Source organism: Triticum aestivum, chromosome 6A (genome assembly GCF_018294505.1).
Source record: "Triticum aestivum cultivar Chinese Spring chromosome 6A, IWGSC CS RefSeq v2.1, whole genome shotgun sequence".
Taxonomy (NCBI): domain Eukaryota; kingdom Viridiplantae; phylum Streptophyta; class Magnoliopsida; order Poales; family Poaceae; genus Triticum; species Triticum aestivum.
The window spans coordinates 211,857,897-211,870,472 of NC_057809.1; the positions used below are offsets into that span (position 1 = coordinate 211,857,897).

The 12,576-nt window shown below is 45.3% G+C and overlaps 1 protein-coding gene across 1 annotated transcript; it reads right to left on the reverse strand.

Annotated features, from left to right (window-relative positions):
* Positions 1-5,389: 5,389 nt before the first annotated feature.
* LOC123127291 (protein WVD2-like 5) lies at positions 5,390-10,037 on the reverse strand. The gene is made up of 8 exons (XM_044546940.1): positions 9,861-10,037; positions 9,059-9,390; positions 8,797-8,976; positions 8,629-8,690; positions 7,605-7,770; positions 7,443-7,514; positions 7,252-7,353; positions 5,390-6,112 (listed from the first exon to the last, which is right to left on the reverse strand). Exons 2-8 carry the CDS (start codon positions 9,275-9,277, stop codon positions 5,720-5,722), a joined length of 1,194 nt encoding a protein of 397 aa, XP_044402875.1. The 5' UTR covers positions 9,278-9,390; positions 9,861-10,037; the 3' UTR covers positions 5,390-5,719.
* Between the last annotated feature and the right edge of the window lie 2,539 nt (positions 10,038-12,576).

The window sequence follows — 12,576 nt, forward strand, 5'->3', positions numbered from 1 at the left end:
AAGCCCATCAGCATGGATTTTCTTCATGCGCTTTACACCAATATGACCTAAACGGCAGTGCCACAAATAAGTTGCACTATCATTATTAACTTTGCATCTTTTGGCTTCAATATAATGAATATGTGTATCACTACGATCGAGATTCAATAAACCATTCACCTTGGGTGTATGACCATTGAAGGTTTTATTCATGCAGACAGAACAACAATTATTATCTGACTTTAAATGAATAACCGTATTGCAATAAACATGATCAAATCATATTCATGTTTAACGCAAACACCAAATAACATTTATTTAGGTTCAACACTAATCCCGAAAGTACAGGGAGTGTGCGATGATGATCATATCAATCTTGGAACCACTTCCAACACACATCGTCACTTCACCCTTAACTAGTCTCTGTTCATTCTGCAACTCCCGTTTCGAGTTACTAATCTTAGCATCTAAACTAGTATCAAATACTGAGGGGTTGCTATAAACACTAGTAAAGTACACATCAATAACATGTATATCATATATACCTTTATTCACTTTGCCATCTTTCTTATCCGCCAAATACTTGGGGCATTTCTGCTTGCAGTGACCAGTCCCTTTGCAGTAGAAGCACTTAGTCTCAGGCTTAGGTCTAGACTTGGGCTTCTTCACTTGAGCAGCAACTTGCTTTGTCGTTCTTCTTGAAGTTACCCTTCTTCCCTTTGCCCTTTTCTTGAAACTAGTGGTCTTGTCAACCATCAACACTTGATGCTTTTCTTGATTTCAACCTTCGTCGATTTCTGCATCATGAAGAGCTTGGGAATCAATTCTGTTATCCCTTGCATATTATAGTTCATCACTAAGTTCTAGTAATTTGGTGATAGTGACTAGAGAACTTTGTCAATTACTATCTTATCTGGAAGATTAACTCCCACTTGATTCAAACAATTGCAGTACCCAGACAATCTGAGCACATGCTCATTGGTTGAGCTATTCTCCTCCATCTTTGTAGGCAAAGTACTGTCAGAGGTCTCCTACCTCCCAACACGGGCATGAGTATGAAATACTAATTTCAACTCTTGGAACATCTTATATGCTCTGTGGCATTCAAAACATTTTTGAAGTCCCGGTTCTAAGCCGTAAAGCATGGTGCACTAAACTATCAAGTAGTCATCATACCGAGCTTTGCCAAACGTTCATAACGTCTGCATATGCTCCTGCAATAGGTCCGTCACCTAGCGGTGCATCAAGGACATAATTCTTCTGTGCAATAGTGAGGATAATCCTCAGATCGCGGATCCAATCCGCATCATTGCTACTAACATCTTTCAGTTTATTTTTCTCTAGGAACATATCAAAAATAAATGGGGAAGCTATGTGCGAGCTATTGATCTATAACATAGATATGCAAATACTATCAGGACTAACTTCATGATAAATTTAAGTTCAAATAATCATATTACTTAAGAACTCCCACTTAGATAGACATCCCTCTAGTCATCTAAACGATCACGTGATCCAAATCAACTAAATCATGTCCAATCATCACGTGAGATGGAGTAGTTTTCAATGGTGAACATCACTATGTTGATCATATCTACTATATGATTCACGCTCGACCTTTCAGTCTCAGTATTCCGAGGCCATATCTGCATATGCTAGGCTCATCAAGTTTAACCCGAGTATTCTGCGTGTGCAAAACTGGCTTACACCCGTTGTATTTGAACGTAGATCTTATCACACCCGATCATCACGTGGTGTCTCGGCACGACGAATTTTCACAACGGTGCATACTCAGGGAGAACACTTATACCTTGAAATTTAGTGAGGGGTCATCTTATAATGCTACCGTCAATCAAAGCAGAATAAGATGCATAATGGATAAACATCACATGCAATCAATATAAGTGATATGATATGGCCATCATCATCTTTTTCCTTTGATATCCATCTCCAAAGCACCGTCATGATCACCATCGTCACCGGCGCAACACCTTTATCTCCACCGTAGCATCGGTGTCGTCTCGCCAACTATTGCTTCTACGACTATTGCTACCGCTTAGTGATCAAGTAAAGCAATTACATGGCGATTGCATTGCATACAATAAAGCAACAACCATATGGCTCCTGCCAGTTGCCGATAACTCCGTTACAAAACATGATCATCTCATACAAAAATATAGCATCATGTCTTGACCATATCACATCATAACATGCCCTGCAAAAACAAGTTAGACGTCCTCTACTTTGTTATTGCAAGTTTTACGTGGCTGCTACGAGCTGAGCAAGAACCATTCTTACCTACGCATCAAAACCACAACGATAGTTCGTCAAGTTAGTGTTGTTTTAACCTTCTCAAGGACCGGGCGTAGCCACACTCGGTTCAACTAAAGTTGGAGAAACTGACACCCGCCAGCCACCTGTGTGTGAAGCACATCGATAGAACCAGCCTCGCTGAAGCGTACGCATAATGTCGGTCTGGGCCGCTTCATCCAACAATACCGCCGAACCAAAGTATGACATGTTGGTAAGCAGTATGACTCGTATCGCCCACAACTCACTTGTGTTCTACTCGTGCATATAACATCTACGCATAAACCTGGCTCGAATACCACTCTTGGGGAATGTAGTAATTTCAAAAAAATCCTACACACACGCAAGATCATGGTGATGCATAGCAACGAGAGGGGAGATAGTCGTCCACGTACCCTCGTAGACCGTTAAGCGGAAGCGTTATGACAACGCGGTTAATGTAGTCGTACGTCTTCATGATCGACCGATCCTCAGTAGCGAACATACGGCACCTCCGCGTTCAGCACATGTTCAGCTCGGTGACGTCCCACGAACTCACGATCCAGTAGAGCTCGAGGGAGAGTTTCTTCAGCATGATGGCATGGTGACGATGTTGATGAAGCTACCGTCGCAGGGCTTCGTCTAAGCACCGCTACGATATGACCGAGGTGGATTATGGTGGAGGGGGGCACCGCACACGGCTGGGAGAGATCAATGATCAAGTTGTGTGTCTAGAGGTGCCCCCTGCCCCCGTATATAAAGGAGCAAGGGGGGAGAGGCGGCCGGCCAAGCAGGGCGCGCCAAGGGGGGAATCCTACTCCCACCGGGAGTAGGACTCCTCCTTTCCTAGTAGGAGTAGGAGAGGGGGAAGGAAAGGGGGAGGAGGAGAAGGAAAGAGGGGGCCGGGCCCCCTTGCTCTAAACCAATTCGGTTTGGGCCTTAGGGGCGCGCCCCACACTCCCCTTGCTGCCCTCTATTTCCACTAAGGCCCATGTAGGGCCCATTAAGCCCCGGGGGGTTCCGGTAACCCCCGGTACTCCGGTATTTATCCGGTAACCTCCGGAACCCTTCCGGTGTCCGAATATAACCTTCCAATATATCAATCTTTATGTCTCGACCATTTCGAGACTCCTCGTCATGTCCGTGATCACATCCGGGACTCCGAACTACCTTCGGTACATCAAAACACAAAAACTCATAATACCGATCGTCACAGAACTTTAAGCGTGCGGACCCTACGGGTTCGTGAACTATGTAGACATGACCGAGACACGTCTCCGGTCAATAACCAATAGCGGAACCTGGATGTTCATATTGGCTCCTACATATTCTACGAAGATCTTTATTGGTCAAACCGCATAACAACATACGTTGTTCCCTTTGTCATCGGTATGTTACTTGCCCGAGATTCGATCGTCGGTATCTCAATACCTAGTTCAATCTCGTTACCGGCAAGTCTCTTTACTCGTTCTGTAATGCACTATCCCGCAACTAACTCATTAGTTGCATTGCTTGCAAGGCTTTAGTGATGTGCATTACCGAGAGGGCCCAGAGATACCTCTCCGACAATCGGAGTGACAAATCCTAATCTCGATCTATGCCAACTCAACAAGTACCATCGGAGACACCTGTAGAGCACCTTTATAATCACCCAGTTACGTTGTGACATTTGGTAGCACACAAAGTGTTCCTCCGGTAATCGGGAGTTGCATAATCTCATAGTCATAGGAACATGTATAAGTCATGAAGAAAGCAATAGCAGTAAACTTAAATGATCAAGTGCTAAGCTAACGGAATGGGTCAAGTCAATCACATCATTCTCTAATGATGTGATCCCGTTAATCAAATAACAACTCATGTCTACGGTTAGGAAACATAACCATCATTGATTCAACGAGCTAGTCAAGTAGAGGCAAACTAGTGACACTCTGTTTGTCTATGTATTCACACATGTACTAAGTTTCCGGTTAATACAATTCTAGCATAAATAATAAACATTTATCATGATATAAGGAAATAAATAATAACTTTATTATTGCCTCTAGGGCATATTTCCTTCAGAACCACCCATGACCGGATCCTGACACCACCATGACTTCGCTGCGGCACCAGGGGGTGCTGGTCATCCGTAGCGGCTCCATGGCGGCGGGCGACTCCACCTCCGCGACCTTGGCCGCGAGAGCTACAATTGCCTCCCACGCCCTCTGCCTAGCACAGCAAGCACCCCGCACCATAACACAAGATGGGTCAGGACCATGCATGCCGCCGTTTACCTCTGACTCGGAGTCCGCCGCCAAGAAGAGGTGCCATCAGAGGGGTTACGTACGCCCCAGCGTTGGGGTGCCAGACGAACTGCGCCGCGTCCGACGAGGCAGCGGTCACGCGCCTCCCGCCGGATCCAAGCGCCATTTGCACGGACACAATGGATACCCACCGTATCTAGTGTGATCGCGATCGGGCAAACTCCTCCCGAGAGCGGCAGAGAGCCATGCGAACGGTCATCTCCTCCTCGAGCCCGCATGGGACGAGGTCCCAGTCCACAGAAAACAAGGTCTCAAAGTTGGATCTAATGCCAGTCATGCCGGACAAGGACGAAGATCGCCGAAACGAAGCTTGGGGGCAGGGTATAGTGGAATTAAGTGACTAGGTTTTGGGATGCAGACGAGAACAAATATATGTAAAGTCGTGGTGGGTCATTGTGGGCCGAATCTAACGTGGTAGACGAGCCAGGGCCTCCCATATCTGTTCAGATTTAGGCTGGACATGAGACAGGAGAGCCGGTCAGCCTAGACGTAGAGGAAGTGTTTGAGGAGCCCGGCCGGAAGGGAGGAAGATCTTTCAGCCAAGCTCCAGCTTCAACAGGACAACTTTTCTCACGCTGGCACTGTGGCTTCCAGGACCTCCACTCTGATTGCATCCCTTGGGAGATTAGAGCTCCTCCACTCAGTAACTTTCTTCGCAGATCTGAACATTCCCTGGAAGCAGGGCTTTGTAAACCACGCAGTAACTTGCACTTGAGCTGAATGAAGTTAGCGCTTTTTTCTTGTCCATTCAAACGAGAAGAGGACCCAAGCACGTATTCACAAATTATAAAACAACACTTTTATCAGTGTTTACACCGTCCCTTTTGCTGCTCCCATTGCAATGCAGCACGGACATCACAAAATTATAAATCAAAGCAGGGAGACAAAGTTCATCTGGACCAATAGCAGCAGCAGTAGAAAATAGGGCAAAACTATTTGCAGTTGCACACGACACTGGAGCCTCGCTTACGATTATGAACAGAAGCAACACAGATGCTAGACTCAACAAAGACGAGACAAGCGTTGGTTTATATTATAGAACACAGGCCACTAGATACACTATCGAAATATGGCACAATACGCGACAAAGCCAGAGGCATGCACACCTGCCATCACAAAATCGAAGGATTTGGTCACCATGGCCGTTACTACACGGATGCCTGTTCGTCGAGTTCTTGGTCGTCGGGGGTAACTTTAGCTCGGATCGGCTCCTGGGCGTTGCTGGCGATCGACTCGGTTTCCTGAAGCTGCTTTGCTGGCGACCCTGACTCCTGATGATTATCTGTGTTTAGGTCCTCCATGCTTTTTGGCTGTGTGGCCTCAAGTGGGCCGCTTGCCTCTGATGGCAATTTCGGGAGTGACTTCCTCTGGGGCTTCTTCACTGAGTTTGATGGGGTTACTTTCTTCGCACCATTTTGAGTAGCCTTCTCATCAAGGCTCACACGGATAGGATGGCTTGGGGTGGTACTTTCTTCAGCCTCCAGCCCAGATTTGTTCTTGGAACGGCCAAGCTTTGGTGATTTAGCTCTAGTGGGAGGAATCTACAACAAATAAGAAATAACACAACAAGGTAATAAGTACTGTGATATTGTCCAATGTTTAGAATGCGGCAACACGTTTTAGCTAATGTTCACAGTGCAGGATGTTAAGTGGAGCATGTGCTGTTTGTTTCTGGACTGGTTCAGATGATTCAGCACCATGGTAGCGTACAATTGGTTCATAGTTGCTTTAAATGATGACTATCAAAATAGAGAAGTGTGATTTTATCCCATCTTTATGCTTCAACTCTACAATTGGTAGGTTGCTATTGAATAGACTAGAATGCTGCAAGGTAAAAGATTATTTTCTGCCGTACAGTGAATTTTAAATTTTAGATCAGGCAGGTCTGAGTACTAATATTGATCTTGTCTCAAGGCCCTGCAGTTTTGCATGTACCTTAACTGGCAGTACAGATTTTTCTATGAGTATAAAGGCTCTGCAACAGCATCCCATCCAAATGCAGCTATAATATCCACATGGCATACAGAATTTTCTGATGATTAACATTTTTAATATACTTTTAAATCTTGGTGTTTGAGCGCATGAAAAGTTCCATTTTCAGTATATCTTCTGAACATAGCATTTTAATGTTTTCCTGAAGTCCTGTTTTTAAGTGATGAAGTTCTATTTCCTGTATACAATGAAATGCAAATGTTTTTTTTTTCGGGCGGGAGCGAGGGGGTTCATGGTTATTTGCCCAGTAAGGGATAACCCCACACTCGGCTCCTTCTTACACTAGTAATAATGTACGTGCAACGCACGTTTATATTAAGTAGGATATTAGTTGCACGTTATATTAGGTAAGATATATCTGTTGCACGTTCGTATTTGGTAAGATACCAATTACTTTTTCACGGGAATGGTAGGATATTAATTACATGGCAGATTTCAAGGGATAGCGTTGAGTCAAAACGTGTTTATAACCAATGGCAGTAGTGGGTAATTAGAGCGTTAAACGTGTTTGGTGCTCAACATTGAAGCGATTTGAACCGCTAGATAACATGATTTGACGGTCGAGATGGTTTGGATCTGCCTATTTGGATCCTTTTATATTGGTATAGATAAGTCACATGACACTGTCATGAATTAACTTGTTGAAAAGCCAGGGATTCAGAAGGAATGAGGAGCAAAGCAGTATTACCTTTTTCAGTTCAACCTTTGGTGGTGGGGAGAAGCTTGGCATCGGCGTTGCCTTGAACTTTAAGCTTTTTCTCAGCATTTTGAGTTCAGCTTCTTCAGTCTCCTGTGAATAATAAGGCAACAAATGTCAGCAAGTAACATATGAGATGCAAGAATAACATTTAACATTTCCAAGAGATAACACAATGTCACCTTCGATTTAGCTTGCATATTGCTTATTTCCATCTCTCTTGCGTGAATCTTCTCCTCAAGCTTTGAGTAGAACTATATATTGGGTAAACAAAATAGCTGAATCAAATCTGCTTTTTTTCTCCAAATAAAATCAGGGAAATAGGGTATTAGACCAGAAATTACCTCTCTTCTTTTTTCAGCTCTCTCATCACACTTGAAACTGAATCCATAGGCAGGAGTGCTGCCAGCCCTTCGAGCTTTTGAACTTTCACTATTTAAATCTTCTTCATCTCTTCTGATGGAAGAATGCTGGTCTGATTGCTTTTGAGCTTTACTTCCCTCCCTGGATCTGTGGGGGTGAATATAACAGCATAAGTGACTCTGTGAGTATCCAACAAAACTAGATAGTATTAACGGGGAAAAGGAAGAATGGAGCATGAAATGTAAGAGAAATTCCCAAAGACCTTAGATGCAATTATGCAAATATGGTGACTCTGTGAGTATCCAACAAAACTAGATAGTATTAACGGGGAAAAGGAAGAATGGAGCATGAAATGTAAGAGAAATTCCCAAAGACCTTAGATGCAATTATGCAAATATGGTCCACAGACTCGGCCCTAAGTTGAACTTGACAATGAGAAAAGGAAGCACAATACTTCAACTGACCGATATTGAGCAGGGCTTTATGAAGTACACCCTCTGTTCCTAAATATAAGACGTTTTGGCAGTTCAATTTAAACTGCCAAAACATCTTATATTTAGAAACAGAGGTAGTACATGACATCCAAATGCTGGAAATACTAAAGTTAACTTCCAATACTGACACACTCGTTGAGGTTTGTGGCAGGTCGATAAATGACGAGATGAAAAGGTGTCGCTTCAGTGACATAGTAGAGAAATAGATCAAATAAGTATTATTTCAATTGAACTGATGTCTGACCGTCTGAGGGTGAGCATACATGTGTTTACCACATTGAGGTAATCCAAGAAATGGAAACATGGTACAATTCCCTATTTTTAACAAATCACTAACTAGCAACAAAAGGTTAATCTTTAAATGGCACCATAACTTTGGTTGGAACTTATCTTGATTACTAAAAGTTAGATATACAAAGAAATATAGGGCAAAATCCACTCTGTCTCAAAACAGGAAGTAAGACCACAGTACACAAGAAATAACGCAGAAACAGGAAAGAAATATGCATACTTTGCGTCCTCGAGCAATGATGTCTCCTTGGCAGACGGACGAGACTCGATCTTTCCAGATTTCTGATTACCATTACCAAACAAAGTATTTGAGACCTAGCTGGCTTGGATATGGAACCAATTCCGGGTAACATAGGAATAATAAAATCAAGCAGAACGGAGAACTCACTTTCTTATCGACACTCGGATCACCATTGGTACAAGAGCCAGTGCCTGAGTCTGCATGTGATACTCGCGCAATGGGTGCCTTACGAAGAGAGGAACTAGGGGTGCTTCTCCTTGCTAGACCTTCATCTCCACTCTTTGGGCTCCTTGTCTTTGCAACCTTAGGACCATGACTTGCAGCTCCCTATAAGCACATCATGTAGAAAACACTAATCAGAACAGTATTGTCACCAGACAGGCACAAAACATCACTGTCACAAGATCACCTTGGAACGGCCGATCTTCCTCCCTTCTGGCTGTGAGGTGGCTTCTCCACCTGCCTCTTCGTGCGGGTTGATCACCTCACTCTCCCCTGAATGGTCTCTGTTGGCCTGCGCATCATGCTCTTCGCCGCGCTCCTCTACACTGTCAGGCAACTCCAGCTTCGCCCCGTTCTCTATAGTCACAGCGCCCATAGCATCGGCAACATCAACAACGGCATCCATCTCGGCCAAGGCTCGCCTCTTGCACAATTTATTAATAACCCCTGCTCCGCACAGTCTCGTATATCCCTAACTCACCGCCATTCAACCTTGCCACAGAATCATGCTCTGTTGCCCTGCACCCCACGAGAATGCACAATGTAGTGTAAGATTGCTAATCATGGTGCTTACTTCAGAGATATTTAACTTGACGGTCCTCGCAAGATACAAATCCACGGAACTTGGTGGAACAAATGTGCATCGGCTGACTGTGAATCCACGCATGCGTGAAGAAACTAACACCAAAAAACGATCAAACGCATGCGTGAAGAAACTAACACCAAGAAACTCAAACGCACACGCTATACGATCCCACAAACAAAACATGTGGTCTTTCGTTCCCACAGTGAGGAGCGCACCAAATCCGACCAGCGCCGCGGAAAAGCCGGATCCAGACCACTATGGATCCGGGTAAAGGGGGATCCACGCTCAAGATCTGCTGCCAAGAAACGCCAAATGCGTGCAGATCTAGCTGAGTAACCGCTAGGACGGTGGCACCAGCAAGAAAGGAGAGGGGTGGGAAATGTGAGAAAGATGGTTTCTTTACCTCGCCGGAGAAGAGCATATGGGAATGGCGTGGCGGAGGCGTGCGGTGGACGGGGGGAGAGAGAGTGAGTGGGGCGGCGGCTCGCCGGCTCCCGCGGAGAACGAAGCGAGGGCCGAGGAAGACGAGGGGACAGGGTGGTGACTGTGTCTGAGTTGGAGGGTTCCAATCTGGTTGTCTTTCATGTTTCCTTTTCTTTTCTCTTCTTTTACTGTTTCCTTTTCTTTGTGTCCCCTAGATTTTCAATTTGTCAGGCCTTCTGACATTTTAGAGCATCTCCAACACAGATACCTTCATAGACATGGACAATAAAAATAATGCCCTCACTATCCACCAAGACACGCATTTATGAATACCACCTTGTTATTCAGCTTCAAACGAGTTGAAATTTTACGAAAAATTATTTTAAAATATATAAAAATATTGGAATAAAGAAATACCAGAGAGGGACACTCAGGTGCCCACTAGGCACCAGGGTGCGCCTGTCCCCCATGGCGCCCTGGTGGGTAGTGGGAGCCCTGGCCCACCTCTGGTGCCCATTTTCTAGTACATAGGGTCTTTTGCCCTAGAGAAAATAAGGACAGGAATTTTGGGACAAAGCGCCGCCGTCTCGAGGCGGAACTTGGGCAGGAGCACTTTTGCTCTCCGGCGAAGCGATTCCGTCGGGGATACTTCCTTCCAGGAGGGGGAAACTGAAGCTATTGTCATCACCAACAACCCTCTCATCGTGGGAGGGGCAATCTTCGTCAACATTTTCAAAGGCAACATCTCATCTCAAAATCCTAGTTCATCTCTTGTGTTCAATCCTTGTAATAAAACCTCACATTGGTACCTGATGATCCACAAGTATAGGGGATCTATCGTAGTCCTTTCGATAAGTAAGAGTGTCGAACCCAACGAGAAGCAGAAGGAAATGACAAGTGGTTTTCAGCAAGGTATTCTCTGCAAGCACTGAAATTATCGGTAACAGATAGTTTTGTGATAAAATAAATCATAACGGGTAACAAGTAACAAAAGTAACTAAGGTGCAGCAAGGTGGCCCAATCCTTTTTGTAGCAAAGGACAAATCTGGGCGAACTCTTATATGAAGCAAACACTACTGCAGGATGGTCCAAACATGACACTACGACCAGAGACCCTTCGACGAAACTGTGTGCGATGCCATAATCACAAACGGGGGTGTAAAAAAGCATCAAAAAAATGCAAAACGTTTGCGATGACGGATGCATCAAACACGGTACAGATTGTAGTTGTGTGTGCGATGCAGGGCATACGATTCAGTTCAATTAACTGTTTGGGATGAGGAGGAACAAAAAAGACGGGTAGCCAGATGAAAGCATGTGCGATATATTGCATACGGTTCATTAGGATGAACTATGTGTGATTAGGCAACACAATGTAAACGATTCAACTCAACAAGATGTGTGTGATACGCGGCAAACGAGTTCGTAATCAGAAATGTGTGTGAAGACCAATAATAACACAGACGATTGCTACTAATAAGCCGTGTAATTTGCTCTGTCTATAGTAGAATAACATGTATATATATAACTAAAATAAACATCCAATTACATAAGTAACTATACAGATCATTCACACACACCTCAATAAACAATTGCGTGCATTCTAAAGTAGGAGAAATGATCGTCTAGTCATCTACTTCTTGTGACGCTCCCGTCATTGCTATGTGGCTCGATCCCTCGTCTGGGTCAGGAAGAAGACAGTTCCTCATGTCAACGATCCGTCTGTATATCTCGTAGCTTGTGTATGCATCCATGGCCGCGTACTTGACATGTTGTTCATCCAGTCTCTTATGCCACACACTGTGCCAGGCGTTCCTGCCCTTATTGCTCTCACTCTTTATCTTCATGTAGTAGGGGTCGATGATGGCCGAGCGAGGTCAACTAGGGAGTTCAGTTTGTTTTTGTCGCTGCCCCAGACCTTGTAGTGGCTTTGGATGTTGACAAGATTCGGACATTCAAGCACGAAACCTTGAGCGATTTTAGATCGTTTGTGGTGTCCACCACAATGAAACTGTAGTCGGAGCTGTTGATAAACCTGGAGAAACGCTCACAAGGCGCTGTGGCCAGGTGGTAGTGGTAGATGAGGACGCCATGTCGCACGCACAACTAGACGACGACAACCTTCTGATTCTGCCCGGCATGACCCATGGTGTACTCGAGGTCGAAGCCGACCACTTGGTACTTGTCCTTGACCAGGAACTGCTCTATAGTTCGGATGGAGCTCTCCACCGAGACCGGATCGTTCGTGTACACCACTAAGAGAGCCTTTCCCCTCACGTGGGTGTCCACGACGTGTTGCGTGGTGAACTTCCCGCCGTTGTCGTCGGCGGCCGCTGGAAGCGCCATTGGAACCGCTGGATATCCTCTCTGTATGTGTCCTTGTGGGTGTGCTCATTGTGTCATGTGAGATGAGAGATGAAAGTAAACGACCGCAGGAATAAAAGGGGGTCGGGCGGCGTGGATTCTCCGCGCGTCCGCATGACAGTTTTTGCAGCGGGTAACTGTATCATCGCGCCGCGCCCGGCGCAACCGCATGCACACAAACGTGCATGATCGTGCGCCGGCCCCGAACACTGGCAGCGCGCGTGGAGGGACGAGGGCAAAGCACCCGAAGAGACGTGAGAGCAGAACGCGCGCAGCGGGACGCGAGCAGAGTGCGCCGCAGCCGCCTGAACCGCAAGCAACCACACGCATAG